Source organism: Panulirus ornatus, chromosome 13, assembly GCF_036320965.1.
Source record: "Panulirus ornatus isolate Po-2019 chromosome 13, ASM3632096v1, whole genome shotgun sequence".
In the NCBI taxonomy this organism is placed as follows: Eukaryota; Metazoa; Arthropoda; class Malacostraca; order Decapoda; family Palinuridae; genus Panulirus; species Panulirus ornatus.
Window position 1 is genome coordinate 49878150 of NC_092236.1, and position 21529 is coordinate 49899678.

A 21529-nucleotide genomic window follows, 5' to 3' on the forward strand; every position below is an offset into this window, starting at 1 on the left:
CGCCTCGCAACCATACAACATTGTTGGAACCACTATTCCTTCAAACATACCCATTTTTGCTTTCCGAGATAATGTTCTCGACTTCCACACATTCTTCAAGGCCCCCAGAATTTTTGCCCCCTCCCCCACCCTATGATCCACTTCCGCTTCCATGGTTCCATCCGCTGCCAGATCCACTCCCAGATATCTAAAACACTTCACTTCCTCCAGTTTTTCTCCATTCAAACTCACCTCCCAATTGACTTGACCCTCAACCCTACTGTACCTAATAACCTTGCTCTTATTCACATTTACTCTTAACTTTCTTCTTCCACACACTTTACCAAACTCAGTCACCAGCTTCTGCAGTTTCTCACATGAATCAGCCACCAGCGCTGTATCATCAGCGAACAACAACTGACTCACTTCCCAAGCTCTCTCATCCCCAACAGACTTCATACTTGCCCCTCTTTCCAAAACTCTTGCATTTACCTCCTTAACAACCCCATCCATAAACAAATTAAACAACCATGGAGACATCACACACCCCTGCCGCAAACCTACATTCACTGAGAACCAATCACTTTCCTCTCTTCCTACACGTACACATGCCTCACATCCTCGATAAAAACTTTTCACTGCTTCTAACAACTTTCCTCCCACACCATATATTCTTAATACCTTCCACAGAGCATCTCTATCAACTCTATCATATGCCTTCTCCAGATCCATAAATGCTACATACAAATCCATTTGCTTTTCTAAGTATTTCTCACATACATTCTTCAAAGCAAACACCTGATCCACACATCCTCTACCACTTCTGAAACCACACTGCTCTTCCCCAATCTGATGCTCTGTACATGCCTTCACCCTCTCAATCAATACCCTCCCATATAATTTACCAGGAATACTCAACAAACTTATACCTCTGTAATTTGAGCACTCACTCTTATCCCCTTTGCCTTTGTACAATGGCACTATGCATGCATTCCGCCAATCCTCAGGCACCTCACCATGAGTCATACATACATTAAATATCCTTACCAACCAGTCAACAATACAGTCATCCCCTTTTTTAATAAATTCCACTGCAATACCATCCAAACCTGCTGCCTTGCCGGCTTTCATCTTCCGCAAAGCTTTCACTACCTCTTCTATGTTTACCAAATCATTTTCCCTAACCCTCTCACTTTGCACACCACCTCGACCAAAACACCCTATATCTGCCACTCTATCATCAAACACATTCAACAAACCTTCAAAATACTCACTCCATCTCCTTCTCACATCACCACTACTTGTTATCACCTCCCCATTTGCGCCCTTCACTGAAGTTCCCATTTGCTCCCTTGTCTTACGCACTTTATTTACCTCCTTCCAGAACAACTTTTTATTCTCCCTAAAATTTAATGATACTCTCTCACCCCAACTCTCATTTGCCCTTTTTTTCACCTCTTGCACCTTTCTCTTGACCTCCTGTCTCTTTCTTTAATACATCTCCCACTCAATTGCATTTTTTCCCTGCAAAAATCGTCCAAATGCCTCTCTCTTCTCTTTCACTAATACTCTTACTTCTTCATCCCACCACTCACTACCCTTTCTAATCAACCCACCTCCCACTCTTCTCATGCCACAAGCATCTTTTGCACAATCCATCACTGATTCCCTAAATACATCCCATTCCTCCCCCACTCCCCTTGCTTCCATTGTTCTCACCTTTTTCCATTCTGTACTCAGTCTCTCCTGGTACTTCCTCACACAGGTCTCCTTCTCAAGCTCACCTACTCTCACCACCCTCTTCACCCCAACATTCACTCTTCTTTTCTGAAAACCCATACAAATCTTCACCTTAGCCTCCACAAGATAATGATCAGACATCCCTCCAGTTGCACCTCTCAGCACATTAACATCCAAAAGTCTCTCTTTTGCACGCCTGTCAACACGTAATCCAATAACTCTCTCTGGTCATCTCTCCTACTTACATAAGTATACTTATGTATATCTCGCTTTTTAAACCAGGTATTCCCAATCATCAGTCCTTTTTCAGCACATAAATCTACAAGCTCTTCACCATTTCCATTTACAACACTGAACACCCCATGTATACCAATTATATATATATATATATATATATATATATATATATATATATATATATATTTTTTTTTTTCTTTCTTTTAAACTATTAGCCATTTCCCGCGTTAGCGAGGTAGCATTAAGAACAGAGGACTGGGCCTTTTTTGGAATATCCTCACCTGGCCCCCTCTGTTCCTTCTTTTGGAAAATTAAAAAGAAAAAGAGAGGGGAGGATTTCTAGCCCCCCGCTCCCTCCCCTTTTAGTCGCCTTCTACGACACGCAGAGAATACGTGGGAAGTATTCTTAATCCCCTATCCCCAAGGATATATATATATATATATATATATTTTTTTTTTTTTTTTTTTCATACTATTTGCCATTTCCCGCGATAGCGAGGTGCGTTAAGAAGAGAGAACTGGGCCTTAGAGGGAATATCCTCACCTGACCCCCTTCTCTGTTCCTTCTTTTGGAAAATTAAAAAAAAAACAAGAAAGGGGAGGATTTCCAGCCACCCGCTCCCTCCCCTTTTAGTCGCCTTCTACGACACGCAGGGAATTCGTGGGAAGTATTCTTTCTCCCCTATCCCCAGGGATAATATATATATATATATATATATATATATATATATATATATTTTTTTTTTATACTTTGTCGCTGTCTCCCGCGTTTGCGAGGTAGCGCAAGGAAACAGACGAAAGAAATGGCCCAACCCACCCCCAGACACATGTATATACATACGTCCACACACGCAAATATACATACCTACACAGCTTTCCATGGTTTACCCCAGACGCTTCACATGCCTTGATTCAATCCACTGACAGCACGTCAACCCCGGTATACCACATCGCTCCAATTCACACTATTCCTTGCCCTCCTTTCACCCTCCTGCATGTTCAGGCCCCGATCCCACAAAATCTTTTTCACTCCATCTTTCCACCTCCAATTTGGTCTCCCTCTTCTCCTTGCTCCCTCCACCTCCGACACATATATCCTCTTGGTCAATCTTTCCTCACTCATCCTCTCCATGTGCCCAAACCACTTCAAAACACCCTCTTCTGCTCTCTCAACCACGCTCTTTTTATTTCCACACATCTCTCTTACCCTTACGTTACTCACTCGATCAAACCACCTCACACCACACATTGTCCTCAAACATCTCATTTCCAGCACATCCATCCTCCTGCGCACAACTCTATCCATAGCCCACGCCTCGCAACCATACAACATTGTTGGAACTACTATTCCTTCAAACATACCCATTTTTGCTTTCCAAGATAATGTTCTCGACTTCCACACATTCTTCAAGGCCCCCAGAATTTTCGCCCCCTCCCCCACCCTATGATCCACTTCCGCTTCCATGGTTCCATCCGCTGCCAGATCCACTCCCAGATATCTAAAACACTTCACTTCCTCCAGTTTTTCTCCATTCAAACTCACCTCCCAATTGACTTGACCCTCAACCCTACTGTACCTAATAACCTTGCTCTTATTCACATTTACTCTTAACTTTCTTCTTCCACACACTTTACCAAACTCAGTCACGAGCTTCTGCAGTTTCTCACATGAATCAGCCACCAGCGCTGTATCATCAGCGAACAACAACTGACTCACTTCCCAAGCTCTCTCATCCCCAACAGACTTCATACTTGCCCCTCTTTCCAAAACTCTTGCATTTACCTCCCTAACAACCCCATCCATAAACAAATTAAACAACCATGGAGACATCACACACCCCTGCCGCAAACCTACATTCACTGAGAACCAATCACTTTCCTCTCTTCCTAAACGTACACATGCCTTACATCCTCGATAAAAACTTTTCACTGCCTCTAACAACTTTCCTCCCACACCATATATTCTTAATACCTTCCACAGAGCATCTCTATCAACTCTATCATATGCCTTCTCCAGATCCATAAATGCTACATACAAATCCATTTGCTTTTCTAAGTATTTCTCACATACATTCTTCAAAGCAAACACCTGATCCACACATCCTCTACCACTTCTGAAACCACACTGCTCTTCCCCAATCTGATGCTCTGTACATGCCTTCACCCTCTCAATCAATACATATATATATATATATATATATATATATATATATATATATATATATATATATATGTATATATATGAGTGGATGGGCCATTCTTCATCTGTTTTCTGACGCTACCTTGCTGACACAGGAAACAATGATTAAGTTTTTTAAATGAATAAATATAAGTATATATCTTTTTTTTCATACATATTCACCATTTCCCATGTTAGCAAAATAGCGTTAAGAACAAAGAACTGAGCCGTAGAGGGAAAATCCTCACTTAGCCTCCTTCTCTTTTTCTTTTGGAAAACTAAAAACTGGTGCCTTTTACAACACACAGGGAATATATGGATTTGTATGTAGCATTTATGGATCTGGAGAAGGCCTGTGATAGGGTCCTATGATAGGGTTGATAGAGATGCTTTGTGGAAGGTCTTAAGAACTTATGGTGCAGAAGGTAAGCTGCTAGAAGCAGTTTCTATCAAGGATGTTGCTTGTAGCAGCTTACCTCCCACACCACATACTCTCAAGACCTTTCCCCTATCAGCAATGTGGTGCCAGGAAACGGATGAAGAATGGCCCATTCACTCATATGCACATATATATACATAAACATCAGTACACGCATATATACATATATATACACATCAACATATACACATACACATACATATACAAACACATATACATTTATACACATGTATGTCCATAATCATACTTGCTTGCCTTCATCCATTCCTAGCGCTACCCTGCCCAACAGAAAACAACATCGCTACCCACTGCTTCACTGAGGTAGCGCCAGGAAAACAGACAAAAAATGACACATTCATTCACTCTCAATCTCTATCTGTCATGTGTAATACACTGAAACCACAGCACCCTATCCACATCCAGGCCCCACAGACTTTTCAATGGTTTACTACAGATGTTTCTCGTGCCCTGGTTCTGTCCATTGACAGCATGTCAACCCCAGTATACTATTTTGTTCCATTTCACCCTATTCCTGGCACACTTCTCATCCTCCTGTATGTTCAGGCCCCAATCACTCAAAATCTTTTTCACTCCATCCTTCCACCTCCAATTTGGTTTCCCACTTCTTGTTCCCTCCACCTCTGACACATATATCATCTTTGTCAATCGTTCCTCACTCATTCTCTCCATGTGTCCAAACCATTTCAACACATCCTCTTGCTCATGCTGTCTCAGCTAACATATAAAAAAGAATAGTTTCTTACTGCAGCCAAGCTTGATTACAGAGTAAGGTCATGAATATGATAATCATTCATTAACTTGTGTTTTTACAATTTTCTCCACATTACATCAGTGCAGTATAGTATCTTAAAAGTTTGAGTAACTTGTACTTGAATTTAAGCAAGAAACACAGCACCTAATATCTCCTTGGCTTTTATATGGCTTACCTCATCACCTGATGATCTTATTAGGGATGGCTGCTTAACTACATGACAATTTAACTTTTCTCTCTTCTGTAACCATTAGTAGTCTTTAGAGGTCTCTTAACATTTTCAGAAAGGTGTAGGAAAAAATTCTGCTCTCCCAAGTAACCCTGCAGCCACCTATATAGGTGTGCAGTTGTCTAGCAGTAGGTAATGTACACATGGTGACTCCACAGAAAATGCAGATTGTTGGATGGCTTAGATGAAGAGGAACCCTTCTCACACCACATATTGATCTCAAATATTTAATTTCTAACACATCCACCCTCTTTTATCCTTTTTTTTTTATATCTGGGGCCCATGCTATTGTACCCATGCAGCACCATTGGACTATTGGACCATCAGACATAACCATCTTTGCCCTCACTAACAATAACCTCTTTCCACACACTCCTCAATGTACCCAAAACCTTAACCCCCTCACTCCAACCTATGAGTCACTTCAGCTTCCCTAGTTCCATTCACTGCCATGACCACTCCCATATATCTAGATATCCCACTGCCTTTTTTTTTTATCAAGGTTCTGCAGGTGTTGGTAGACTTGAATTTTAAAGGAAGAAAGTTTATATGAAGAGGGAAAGACAAAACAAAGAAGAAAATCCTCAGCTTAGCTTTTCAAGGAAAGGAGGTATCATAACAGCCAGTCCTTGAGGTTCTCTCCACTCATACACAACAACTAACCTGTCTCTCTCTGCTGCTAAACCTAATAACCTTACTTTTATTCCCATTTATTCCCTGCTTTCTCCTTTCATACACTCACCCAAAATCAGACACCATCTTTTGTAGTTCCCTACTTGAATTTGCCACCAGTGTCATGTAATCAACAAACAACAAGGAATGTGTGTAATAGTGTATGTAAGGGATGCATTTAAGGACAGGTATAAAAGGAGACTCTCTTGCCATGGCCACCCCCCAGTATGGGAGTTCCTGGAGGGAACAGACATCAGAGATGTAGATAGATAGAACAAAAACTCACCTCCCAGGCACCCCCACTGAGCCTGGACAGACAGCAAACTATCTCCTCTCTCCTAGATCCTTTCATTAGCCTCCCTCACTACCCCATTCATGAATAGATTAATAAACCTATCTTCACCTTGAACCACTCCCCCTCCTCTCTTCCTACTTGTGTCTGTGCTTTACTCTCTTTTGAGAAAAAAGTTTTCACTGCTTTTGGCAGCTTTTATCCCTCATCTGATATTAGTTATATCTTCCACAAAGCATCTCTGGTAACCCTATCACACGTTTTCTCCAGATCCGTAAATGCCACATAAGAATCCTTTTGTTTTTCTAAGTATTTCTCTTTCATATTTTTAGAAGCAAACACCTGCTCCATACATTTTTTACTTTTGCTGAAGCCACAGTATTACTCTGTGCATGCCACCATCCTCCCAGTCAGTGCTCTCCCATAGAGCTTACTATATTCCATCAAACTCACAACTGTAATGTGAAGTCACTTTTGTTCCCCTTATCTTTATGCAGTGGCATTTTACAGGTATTCTTCAAGTCCTCAGGCACCTAAACATGAGCCATACTTGTATTAAAAATCCCAGGTGACCAATCAGGATTGCAGTCACCTCATTTTTTGAGATATTTCATTGCAGTCCCATCTGGTTATGTGTCTCATGCAAGTTGTAGATTGGGGGGGTGGGAAACCATCCCCTGTTTTATTGCATTCTAAAAGAGGTAATAGAGAAAGGGGACAAGTGAGGATTTTTCCTCTATGGCCCAGTCATTGATTCCTGAGGCAACATCACTGAAGCAAGAAATGGTGAACATGTATGAAAAAAGATATGAAAGTACCCTGAAAATAAATGTACCATACAGATGTATTTGATTTGATTATTTGAAGTAAGTAAAATAAGTAGGAGTCTGAAGCCCATGTTGATGAGTTTGGTGATGCTTCCCCCTGGAATGACTGATTGGGAAAAGTCACTGGATATTTGGAACTCTGTGACATCCACAGGTTGCTGCCATGGATCAGTGATGGTGTGATAATGAACATGTGTCTCTGGTGGATGAATGCTGGGCATGTGGTTAGAAGTCTTTGGTGGTGCCTGAGAGTAGTACTGTGACAGCAAGAAAAGTTGAAGCTGCTGAGAGTTTGTTGGAAGTATTTTTGATAGTTTAGTGAATAGTTGTACCCATCTTGGGGATGTGAGAGTTGTGCATTACTTTTCCTGGAGAAAATGTATCACAAATTTTACTTTAGCTTCCATTAAGCTAATAGGAAGGCATTATGACTTCATTTTCAGGTTTGTAAAGGAATATTATGCAGATCCTAAACGGGGCTATGGTGGAAATGTTATCGATGTATTTGCTGCTCTACGTGCCTCAAAGTTCAGAGATGTTTACAATCCAGCAGCCCTGCAGTTTAATGGTCGAGGTTCATATGGTAATGGAGGTAAGTGAATAAATTCGAAATGATTTCTTTGTAAAGATAAGTAGAGATATCAATACAGGAACGAAGTTATGAAATTTTGTGTAAGGTGGATAAGGATTCTGCAGAAGCACAAAGGAGATAAGTTTTTTGTCATGAGAAAGATTTTTGTTTTAGTTTTATTTTTGCCTGTGTGAATTCTACAAATTTTGGTTTTTGAAGCAAGGGGGCTTATGTAAAACTCTATTCTTATGTCCCTGTAATTGCATATTATTTTTAATCTTTGATTGATACATTCCTCTCAGACAAGTACTCCTTCACCTTTAACTTTCCTTTGTACTGTATCTTTTTCTCTGTCCCTCACACATTTGCTTTCTGTTAAGTCACTCTCTTAGTATGTTCTTTCTGCATGGCAGTGCCTTGCTGTTTAGTTAGTTTGCTATTCATCTTTATCAAATGCATCTTTTTCAACCCTATATCTTCAAAATTTCTCACCTCTGATTCTGTATGCTGTATTAACTCCACAACCAGTCCTCAGAAAATCTCAGCTGATTTTTCTTTACAAACCAGCCTTCTGTTTTGGACCCATATTTCATTCTTTCTGCAATAATGTCAGTTGCAATGTGTATTTGCAGTGTGTATTAAGTTAGGCTTTGTCACATGTAAGGTCTCAGATTTTTCCTACTATTTTTTAAGCTTCCGCAGTGTGCTTGCTTTTTCTACCTCATGATAATTTTTGAAAAATTTCAGTTATTCTAAGAGCCCTTCACAAAATTTGATTAAAGTATATATAAAGTGTGAATTTGAACTTGACTCCCCAATTATCTGCCTTTCACCCTTTCCGTATTCTAACCAGTTGATGGAGAAAAGGAAATTTACAAACCATAGTATTTTTTCGTGTTTTTAAATCTCTTTATTGCTATTTGATATATTTTTGAAGTGGTAACCAAAAAGTTATTATGTTTCATTTGTTTGTCATATTATGCTTTCCTCTTTTCTTCTCTTTCTTGTTTTCTTGGCCTACCTTCTTAGTTGGTTCATCCTGGGTCATTTTTTAATGTATTAGCTATGCATATGGTGATAGGAAAATAGGCTTTCAGAATATTTAGGAAAGTACTTCAAGTATAGAGAGATATCTAAGTTTATCAGTGGATGCACTGAGCTGAGTTTTTCAGTTATTGAATACAAATATGAAGTTGATCAGAAAATTAGGTGCACAGGATTTTTAGGTTAGCATAAAGAAAGTTGGCAGACTTTTGAATTTGGAAAATATTTGTCCGACAGGTGCTATGAGAGTTGCACCTATTGCTCTTTTCTGCTATGCTGTGGAAGAGAAAGTGTTAGTGGATATGGCAAGGGACATGGCATTACTTACACATGCGAACAGGCTTGGATATAATGGGGCAGTATTGCAGGTGAGTGTTATTTTTTGTACTTGACATATCAACAAAAAACACTTGCTATTGTCATTTGCTCCTTACAGGCTTGGACAAATGTCACGTGGTAAAGAAATTACATCAGGAGAGTGTTCATGCTTTCCTTGGCATGCAACGCATGAATTAGATAGTAGAATCCAAAGCCCACTATGCTTTGCCAGTAGAAAATGCTGTAAGCAATGTCAGCCTGCCAGAAAACAGGGATTATTGTAAGCTAGCAGTTACCAATTTAACGCTCAAGGCTTATTTTGGTGCTGCTGTGCTGCTTCGCTCCATATTTGATATCTCCTCAGGTGAAGATGTTGTTATAGTGCCATGGTTAAGTTGTGATCATATTAGTAAAGTTCACTGTTTGCAGATATGCCATGTTCCCTCAGACAGTTTACTTCATAGAATTCGTAGAATCTATGTAAATTTTTTCAGAAGGTTGGTACTTTTTAATAAAGTACTTGTATCCACTTCAGGTAGATATGATTTTTGTGATAGTTACTGATATTTATCTGACCAGTTTTTTTTTATAGCCTGTTTTGATTAAAATCAATCAACTAAGAAATGGTCATATATTGAAACATCCCATGATAGCCTCTGACCATTGCTTTGTGATTTCAAAGGTATCAAAGTCTTTGCATTTATCTTTCATGATGAGTGTATTTGTAATTATGACATGCATGAAAAGTTACCTTGTGCTAGATTGTATTATTGGAGTACAGTCTCATGAAAGAACTAGATGCAAAATTCTACATCTGGAGTTTGGCATTAAAGGTCAAGGTTGTAAAGTAACATTCATATGGGGGTACATGACTACATGTAAGGGGCATAAGCAGGTTACAAACATGTTTTCTTGTTCTTTTCTTTGAGAGGTGGAATGTTAGACTCCTACTTGTTTATTTCTGCTTCCATGGTTCCATCCGCTGCCAAATCCACTCCCAGATATCTAAAACACTTCACTTCCTCCAGTTTTTCTCCATTCAAACTTACCTCCCAGTTGACTTGACCCTCAACCCTACTGTACCTAATAACCTTGCTCTTATTCACATTTACTCTCAGCTTTCTTCTTTCACACACTTTACCAAACTCAGTCACCAGCTTCTGCAGTTTCTCACATGAATCAGCCACCAGCTCTGTATCATCAGCGAACAACAACTGACTCACTTCCCAAGCTCTCTCATCCACAACAGATTGCATACTTGCCCCTCTTTCCAAAACTCTTGCATTCACCTCCCTAACAACCCCATCCATAAACAAATTAAACCACCATGGAGACATCACACACCCCTGCTGCAAATCTACATTCACTGAGAACCAATCACTTTCCTCTCTTCCTACACGTACACATGCCTTACATCCTTGATAAAAGCTTTCCAATGCTCTTAACAACTGGTCTCCCACACCATATATTCTTAATACCCTCCACAGAGCATCCCAATAAACTCTATCATTTGCCTTCTCCAGATCCATAAATGCTACATACAAATCCATTTGCTTTCCTAAGTATTTCTCTCATACATTGTTCAAGGCAAACACCTGATCCACACATCCTCTACCACTTCTGAAACCACACTGCTCTTCCCCAATCTGATGCTCTGTACATGCCTTCACCCTCTCAATCAATACCCTCCTATATAATTTACCAGGAATACTCAACAAACTTATACCTCTGTAATTTGAGCACTCACTCTTATCCCCTTTGCCTTTGTACAATGGCACTATGCATGCATTCCGCCAATCCTCAGGCACCTCACCATGAATCATACATTTTAAATAACCTTACCAACCAGTCACCAATACAGTCACCCTCTTTTTTAATAAATTCCATTGCAATACCATCCAAACCTGCTGCCTTGCTAGCATTCATCTTCCGCAATGCTTTTACTACCTCTTCTCTATTTACCAAATCATTTTCCCTAACCCTCTCACTTTGCACACCACCTCGACCAAAGCACCCTATATCTGCCACTCTATCATCAAACACATTCAACAAACCTTCAAAATACTCACTCCATCTCCTTCTCACATCACCACTACTTGTTATCACCTCCCCATTAGCCCCCTTCACTGAAGTTCCCATTTGTTCCCTTGTCTTACGCACTTTATTTACCTCCTTCCAAAACATCTTTTTATTCTCCCTAAAATTTAAAGATACTCTCTCTCACTCCATCTCTCATTTGCCCTCTTTTTTCGCCTCTTGCACCTTTCTCTTGACCTGCCTCTTTCTTTTATACATCTCCCACTCATTTGGATTATTTCCCTGCAAAAATCGTCCAAATGCCTCTCTTTTCTCTTTCACTAAAATCTTACCTCTTCATCTCACCACTCACTACCCTTTCTAATCTGCCCACCTCCCACGCTTCTCATGCCTCAAGCATCTTTTACGCAAGCCATCACTGCTTCCCTAAATACATCCCATTCCTCCCCCACTCCCCTTACCTCCTTTGTTCTCACCTTTTTCCATTCTCTTCTCAGTCTCTCCTGGTACTTCCTCACACAAGTCTCCTTCCCAAGCTCACTTACTCTCACCACTCTCTTCACCCCAACATTCTCTCTTCTTTTCTGAAAACCTATACAATTCTTCACCTTAGCCTCCACAAGATAATGATCAGACATCCCTCTGTTGCACCTCTCAGCACATTTACATCCAAAAGTCTCTCTTTCGCGCGCCTATCAATTAATACATAATTCAATAACGCTCTCTGACCATCTCTCCTACTTACATACGTATACTTATGTATATCTCTCTTTTTAAACCAGGTATTCCCAATCACCAGTCCTTTCTCAGCCCATAAATCTACAAGCTCTTCACCATTTCCATTTACAACACTGAACACCCCATGTATACCAATTATTCCCTCAACTGCCACATTACTCACCTTTGCATTCAAATCACCCATCACTATAACCCGTTCTCGTGCATCAAAACCACTAACACACTCATTCAGCTGCTCCCAAAACACTTGCCTCTCATGATCTTTCTTCTCATGCCCAGGTGCATATGCACCAATAATCACTCATCTCTCTCCATCAACTTTCAGTTTTACCCATATCAATCTAGAATTTACTTTCTTACACTATCACATACTCCCACCACTCCTGTTTCAGGAGTAGTGCCACTCCTTCCCTTGCTCTTGTCCTCTCACTAACCCCTGACTTTACTCCCAAGACATTCCCAAACTGCTGTTCCCCTTTACCCTTGAGCTTCATTTCACTCAGAGCCAAAACATGCAGGTTCCTTTCCTCAAACATACTACCTACCTCTCCTTTTTTCTCATCTTGGTTACATCCACACACATTTAGACACCCCAATCTGAGCCTTCGAGGAGGATGAGCACTCCCCCCCGTGACTCCTTCTGTTTCCTCTTTTAGAAGGTTAAAATACAAGGAGGGGAGGGTTTCTAGCCCCCCGCTCCCGTTCCCTTTAGTCGCCTTCTATGACGCGTGAGGAATGCGTGGGAAGTATTCTTTCTCTCCTATCACCGGGTCTTATTCACATTTATTCTCAGCTTTCTTCTTTCACACACTTTACCAAATGCAGTCACCAGCTTCTGCAGTTTCTCACCCGAATCAGCTACCAGCGAACAACTGACACTTCCCAAGCCTTCTCATCCACAACAGACTGCATACTTGCCCCTTTCACCAAAACTCTTGCATTCACCTCCTTAAGAACCCCATCCATAAACAAATTAAACAACCATGGAGACATCATGCACCCTTGCCGCAAACCGACATTCACTGAGAATCAGTCGCTTTCCTCTCTTCTTACTCATACACATGCCTTATGTCCTCGATAAAAACTTTTCACTGCTTTTAACATCTTGCCTCCCACACCATATACTCTTAATTCCTCCACAGAGATCTCTATCAACTCTATCATATGCCTTCTCCAGATCCATAGATGCTACATTTCTCTTTTACAATGTTCAAAGCAAACACCTGATCCACATATCCTCAAGCACTTGTGAAACCACACTGCTCTTCCCCAATCTGATGTTCTGTACATGCCTTCACCCTGTCAATCAATATTTATTTTATATATTTATTTTGCTTTATCGCTGTCTCCCGCATTTGTGAGGTAGCGCAAGGAAACAGACGAAAGAAATGGCCCAACCCACCCCCATACACATGTATATACATACACGTCCCCACACGCCAATATACATACCCATACATCTCAATGTACACATATATATACACACACAGACATATACATATATATACATGCCCACAATTCACACTGTCTGCCTTTATTCATTCCCATCGCCACCTCGCCACACATGGAATAACATCCCCCTCCCCCCTCATGTGTGCGAGGTAGTGCTAGGAAAAGACAACAAAGGCCCCATTCGTTCACACTCAGTCTCTAGCTGTCATGCAATAATGCCCGAAACCACAGCTCCCTTTCCACATCCAGGCCCCACAGAACTTTCCACTGGTTTACCCCAGATGCTTCACATGCCCTGATTCAATCCATTGACAGCACATCGACCCTGGTATACCACATTGATCCAGGTCACTCTATTCCTTGCCCACTTTTCACCCTCCTGCATGTTCAGGCCCTGATCACTCAAAATCTTTTTCACTCCATCTTTCCACCTCCAATTTGGTCTCCCACTTCTCCTCGTTCCCTCCACCTCCGACCCTTATATCCTCTTGGTCAATCTTTCCCCACTCATTCTCTCCATGTGCCCAAACCATTTCAAAACACCCTCTTCTGCTCTCTCAACCACGCTCTTCTTATTTCCACATCTCTCTCTTACCCTTACATAACTTACTCGATCAAACCACCTCACACCACATATTGTCCTCAAACATCTCTTTTCCAGCACATCCACCCTCGTGCGCACAACACTGTCCATAGCCCACGCCTCGCAACCATACAACATTGTTGGAACCACTATATATATATATATATATATATATATATATATATATATATATATATATATTTTTTTTTTTTTTTTTTTTTTTATACTTTGTCGCTGTCTCCCGCGTTTGCGAGGTAGCGCAAGGAAACAGACGAAAGAAATGGCCCAACCCACCCCCATACACATGTATATACATACGTCCACACACGCAAATATACATACCTACACAGCTTTCCATGGTTTCCCCCAGACGCTTCACATGCCTTGATTCAATCCACTGACATCACGTCAACCCCGGTATACCACATCGCTCCAATTCACTCTATTCCTTGCCCTCCTTTCACCCTCCTGCATGTTCAGGCCCCGATCACACAAAATCTTTTTCACTCCATCTTTCCACCTCCAATTTGGTCTCCCTCTTCTCCTTGCTCCCTCCACCTCCGACACATATATCCTCTTGGTCAATCTTTCCTCACTCATCCTCTCCATGTGCCCAAACCACTTCAAAACACCCTCTTCTGCTCTCTCAACCACGCTCTTTTTATTTCCACACATCTCTCTTACCCTTACGTTACTCACTCGATCAAACCACCTCACACCACACATTGTCCTCAAACATCTCATTTCCAGCACATCCATCCTCCTGCGCACAACTCTATCCATAGCCCACGCCTCGCAACCATACAACATTGTTGGAACTACTATTCCTTCAAACATACCCATTTTTGCTTTCCGAGATAATGTTCTCGACTTCCACACATTCTTCAAGGCCCCCAGAATTTTCGCCCCCTCCCCCACCCTATGATCCACTTCCGCTTCCATGGTTCCATCCGCTGCCAGATCCACTCCCAGATATCTAAAACACTTCACTTCCTCCAGTTTTTCTCCATTCAAACTCACCTCCCAATTGACTTGACCCTCAACCCTACTGTACCTAATAACCTTGCTCTTATTCACATTTACTCTTAACTTTCTTCTTCCACATACTTTACCAAACTCAGTCACCAGCTTCTGCAGTTTCTCACATGAATCAGCCACCAGCGCTGTATCATCAGCGAACAACAACTGACTCACTTCCCAAGCTCTCTCATCCCCAACAGACTTCATACTTGCCCCTCTTTCCAAAACTCTTGCATTTACCTCCCTAACAACCCCATCCATAAACAAATTAAACAACCATGGAGACATCACACACCCCTGCCGCAAACCTACATTCACTGAGAACCAATCACTTTCCTCTCTTCCTACACGTACACATGCCTTACATCCTCGATAAAAACTTTTCACTGCTTCTAACAACTTGCCTCCCACACCATATATATATATATATATATATATATATATATATATATTATTTATTTATTTATTTTGCTTTATCGCTGTCTCCCGCGAGCGAGGTAGCGCAAGGAAACAGATGAAAGAATGACCCAACCCGCCCACATACACATGTATATACATACATGACCACACACGCACAATATACATACCTATACATCTCAATGTACACATATATATACACACACAGACATATACATATATACACATATACATAATTCATACTGTCTGCTTTTATTTGTTCCCATCGCCACCTCGCCACACATGGAATAACAACCCCCTCCCCCCTCATGTGTGCGAGGTAGCGCTAGGAAAAACACCAAAGGCCCCATTCGTTCACACTCAGTCTCTAGCTGTCATGTAATAATGCACCGAAACCACAGCTCCCTTTCCACATCCAGGCCCCACACACTTTGCATGGTTTACCCCAGACGCTTCGCATGCCCTGGTTCAATCCATTGACAGCATGTTGACCCCAGTATACCATATCGTTCCAATTCACTCTATTCCTTGCACGCCTTTCACCCTCCTGCATGTTCAGGCCCCGATCACTCAAAATCTTTTTCACTCCATCTTTCCACCTCCAATTTGGTCTCCCACTCCTCCTCGTTCCCTCCACCTCTGACACATATATCCTCTTGGTCAATCTTTCCCCACTCATTCTCTCCATGTGACCAAACCATTTCAAAACACCCTCTTCTGCTCTCTCAACCACACTGTTTTTATTTCCACACATCTCTCTCACCCTTACATTACTTACTCGATCAAACCACCTCACACCACATATTGTCCTCAAACATCTCATTTCCAGCACATCCACCCTCGTGCGCACAACTCTATCCATAGCCCACGCCTTGCAACCATACAACAATGTTGGAACCACTATTCCTTCAAACATACCCATTTTTGCTTTCCGAGATAATGTTCTTGACTTCCACACATTCTTCAAGGCTCCCAGAATTTTCGCCCCCTCCCCCACCCTATGATTCACTTCCGCTTCCATGGTTCCATCCGCTGCCAGATCCACTCCCAGATATCTAAAACACTTCACTTCCTCCAGCTTTTCTCCATTCAAACTTACCTCCCAGTTGACTTGACCATCAACCCTACTGTACCTAATAACCTTGCTCTTATTTACATTTACTCTTAACTTTCTTCTTTCACACACTTTACCAAACTCAGTCACCAGCTTATGCAGTTTCCTACATGAATCAGCCACCAGCGCTGTATCATCAGCGAACAACAACTGACTCACTTCCCAAGCTCTCTCATCCCCAACAGACTTCATACTTGCCCCTCTTTCCAAAACTCTTGCATTCACCTCCCTAACAACCCTATCCATAAACAAATTAAACAACCATGGAGACATCACACACCCCTGCCGCAAACCTACATTCACTGAGAACCAATCACTTTCCTCTCTTCCTACACGTACACATGCCTTACATCCTCGATAAAAACTTTTCACTGCTTCTAATAACTTGCCTCCCACACCATATATTCTTAATACCTTCCAGAGAGCATCTCTATCAACTCTATCATATGCCTTCTCCAGATCCATAAATGCTACATACAAATCCATTTGTTTTTCTAAGTATTTCTCGCATACATTCTTCAAAGCAAACACCTGATCCACACATCCTCTACCACTTCTGAAACCACACTGCTCTTCCCCAATCTGATGCTCTGTACATGCCTTCACCCTCTCAGTCAATACCCTCCCATATAATTTACCAGGAATACTCAACAAACTTATACCTCTGTAATTTGAGCACTCACTCTTATCCCCTTTGCCTTTGTACAATGGCACTATGCATGCATTCCGCCAATCCTCAGGCACCTCACCATGAATCATACATACATTAAATAACCTTACCAACCAGTCAACAATACAGTCACCCCCTTTTTAATGTATATATTAGAAGTATTATTGATATTATCCCTTGGGGATTGGGGAGAAAGAATACTTCCCATTCATTCCTCATGTGTCATCGAAGGTGACTAAAGTGGTAGGGTGCGGGAGGCTGGAAACCCTCCCCATCCTGTATTTTAATTTTTAAAAGGGGAAACAGAAGGAGTCAAGTGGGGAGTGCTCATCATACCTGAAGGCTCAAATTGGGGTGTCTGAATGTGTGTGTATGTAACCAAGATGAGTTGAAAGGAGAGATAGGCAGTATATTTGAGGAAAAAATCTGTCTTGGAATGAAACAAAGCTCAAGGGTGAAGGGGAAGAATGGTTTGGAAAAGTTTTGGGAGTAAAGTCAGGGGTTCTTAAGAGTACAAGAGCTAAGGAAGGAGTAGCACTTCTCCTGAAGCAGTTGTGGGAGTGTGTGATAGAGTGTAAGAAAATAGAGTGTAAAATTGAAAGTAGATGGAGAGAGATGGGTGATTATGCACCTGGTCATGAGAAGAATGATCATGAGAGGCAAGTGCTTTGGGAGCAGCTGTATGAGTGTGTCAACAGCTGAGACCTGGTGTTAGTGATGGGTGATTTAAATGCGAAGTTGAGTAATGTGGCAGTTGAGGGTATAATTGGTGTACGTAGGGTATTCAGTGCTGTGAATGGAAATGAAGAATAGCTTATGGATTTGTGTGCTGAAAAATGAATGGTGATTGGGAATACCTGGTCTGAAAAGAAAGATATACATGAGGATACATATGTGAGTCACTGGGCATTATTGGATTATGTGTTAATTGATAGGTGAGTAAAAGATTGACTTTTGGATGTTAATGTGCTGAGAGGGTCATCTGGAGGGATGTCTGATCACTATCTTGTGGAGGAGGAGATGAAGATTTGTAGAGGTTTTCAAAAGAGAAGAGAGTGGTGAGTGTAAGTGAGCTTGGAAAGGACACTTGTGTGAGGGAGTACCAGGAGAGATTGAGTGTAGAATGGCAAAAGATGAAAGCAAATGATGTGAGGGGAGTGGGTGACGAGAGGGATGTATTTAGAGAAGCAGTGATGGCACGTGCAAAAGATGCCTGTGGCATGAGAAAGGTGGGAGGTGGGCAGATTAGAAACGGTAATGAGTGGTGGGATGAAAAGTAAAGTTGTTAGTGTAAGAGAAAAGAGAGGCGTTTGGACGATACTTACAAGGAACTAGTGCAAATGACTGGGAGATGTATAAAAGAAAGTGGCAGAAGGTCAATAGGAAGGTGCAAGGGTTGAAAAAGAGGGTAAATGAGAGTTGGGATGAGAGAGTATCATTAAACTTTAGGGATAGGTGATGTTCTGAGTGAAAAGAGGAAAGTGTTACTTATGTTTGTTTGGGGTGTGTGGCTTCTGTTAGGTTAAGATCTGTTTGGTGGAATTGAGCTTAAGACTGAGTTGGGAGGATGGTTGTTTTGTGCTTGCTGGGTTATTTCAGTGTGGATGTGTTTTGTAAGTATTATATTTGTTGAGGGTGTAGGTCTCTTAGTAGAGGTTACTGAAGTGTGAGGTAGAGGTAAGCTTTTTATGTCTATTTGGGATGAATGGTTTGTAATGGAGCAGTTTGAGTGTGAGGGGTCTAGTGCTGCTGCATAGAATTAAGTGCTGAGCATGTTGAGGTGGGATTGTGTTGAGAGGATCTTTGTTTCTTTGCATAGGTATTGAGTATTTGTGTTTAGGTATTGATTATTTGTGTTTACTAGCCAATCCACTTATAACTCTGAGTTCTCTATTTTTTGGTTTGCAGTCTTGTTATATATTTGTTTTTGAGAGGATAGAAGACCAGGCAAGTGAGGCATGGTTTAGAGAAGAGTGGAGAAAATGTTTGTGGAGCATGCTAAGGGATTTCTTTTTATCCATATATTGTGCGTTAGTATTCTGTGGGCATTTAGTTTATGTTGCTTTTGTGTGGATGTTTTTGGTGGGAGAGTGAATGTCAAGTTTATGTCATATTTGATGCCTAAAATGGTTGCTTGTTGGAAGTGATTGTTCATTTGTGGTGACTTGAAGGTATGAACTGAATTTGTGTCTGGGGCTAAAAGAGTTGTTGAAAACTTTTGTGGAAAAGCAGACATTTTCTTCTGGGTGAGCCATTGTTCTAGATGTTTAATGTACTGCATCATGTTTGTTGATGTGACCGCAGAAGAGTTCTTTAAGGTTTTAACTGCATTGCTTGTATTAGGATGGGTGGGTGGTTGTTGCTGGATGGATTTTGTGGGGATCTTTTATGAATTTTCTATTTAGGGTTGAGGTTTATTTGTAGCTAGTTTGAGTTGTATCTTGGGCATGTGTTTATTTTGGGGAGGGATGTCATTGGAGTGGGTCAGACATGCTTCATGAGTGAGGGCTGGATCGGTGCGGTAAGTGTGGAGTTGCTTCAGCGTGCACCAGATTTGGTTGCTGTAGGTCTTGTGGTTCAGTTTGATGTGGAAGGAGTATCAATTTACAGTTTGTCTTTTAATGATTAGGGTAGTAATAGTGTTATTTAGAGTTTGGATTTGTTTACTGATATCTGTTGATGATGAGTGGTTTTGTATGATTTATCTTTTTTTCATGAAGTATATAACTTTTGGAGAGAAGTTTAGGCTATATTTTTTCTATGTCCATGTTTTATGTACTTTTTGCTGGCTTGGTGTGAGGTTGCATGATCTAGGGATAGGATATCACTTACAGTGTCTGCCAGAAGCCTTGAGCCGTGTCCACTTCATACATTTTCAGAGGCAATACATGGCTAAGGTTTATTGTGGGGATACTCATTTGATGCTCTTTGAGTGAAATCATTATACATCTAGTCACTGAAACTAGTGTTTCTAATGGTGTGAGCACCAGCAACCTGCTTCAATGTGCATCGAGTTACCTCCAGGGAACGATGTTCTTTCTTTACTGTTCTTGGCTGCTCTTCTCTCCAGGGTGCTGTATTTCTTATACCTGTACATCAAGCTGGTTGGCTCTATCCTTTTTAAGGAGGAGAAAGCCTAATTCTCACTTGGATGTAAGAAAATGTAGGTGCAGGTGAGATTTTTAGGTGCACTGGGCATGCTTAGAACACACAATCAGGTGGCTGCTTTCTGCAGCACTTCTTCAGTGCCTTGTCTCATTCAAGAGATCAAGATGCTATGGACCCAAAACATGGGCCTAGAATACTTTAGGAATCTTGCCAATTCCTTTCCCAGATGTCTACAGATGGTAATTTAGGCCAAAGGAGAGATGACAAAGTGCTACGATGTAAGTATAGCATTGCCTTTGAAAAATATATAGGGGTTGGACAAGGCCCCATGTAAACCACATTGCACCAGTTTGCTCCATCCCTTGTGCACCCTGGGGCTGAGAGAGACACAATACTACCCACTTACCTCCTGTGTGTCACTGTATTATTACTTTCTAAAAGAAGGAACCAACTCAGTGGACTTATCCAGGGCATATAAGGCAGCAGGGGTGAACCATATTAAGGTCTGTGAGGCCTGGTAGTTGATAGGGCTGTATTTTTGGTGCATTATACATGACAACTAGAGTAGATGTTGAGAGAATGAGGCCATTCCTTGCCTGTTCCTGAGAATACCTTGCTAATTCAGGAAATGGTGAATGTATATGATATAAAAAAGAAAATGTTGGAACATGACTAGATTTCAGAACAAATTCTAGCTTGACTTCTTCCTCAGCAACTCTTTTGGAATATAATACAGGAGGGAAGGATTTCCAGTGCCGCGCTCCTGCCCCTTTTAATCACCTTTTGCAATGCACAGGAGATACAAGGGCAAAAGTCTTCCTCACCTTTTCCAATTTGGCCTGCAGCAGGGGCATGTGATGTCACTATGGCTGTTTAATATATTTATGGATAGTTTGGGGAGGTAAGTGAATGCCAAGGTTTTGGAGAGAGGAGCATGTCTTCAGGTTGATAGGGGCAGTGAGGCTTGAGAGGTAAATCAGTTGTTTGCTGATGGCAGTTTTCAGTGAGAAATTGCAGAAGCTGGTTTCTGAGTTTTAGAGGGTGCATGAAGAGAGAATGCTGAGAGTAAATGTGATAAAACACAAAGTTAT

The 21529-nt window shown here is 41.3% G+C and overlaps 1 protein-coding gene across 1 annotated transcript in view; it reads left to right on the plus strand.

Annotated features, from left to right (window-relative positions):
* The window catches only part of LOC139752861 (ADP-ribosylhydrolase ARH3-like), a 112870-nt gene that overhangs the window by 32277 nt on the left and 59064 nt on the right, over positions 1–21529 (plus strand). The window contains exons 4-5 of the mRNA XM_071668858.1: positions 7810–7958; positions 9219–9349. Of these exons, the coding sequence (XP_071524959.1) occupies positions 7810–7958; positions 9219–9349 (280 nt within the window). The remainder of the gene's footprint in view (positions 1–7809; positions 7959–9218; positions 9350–21529) is intronic.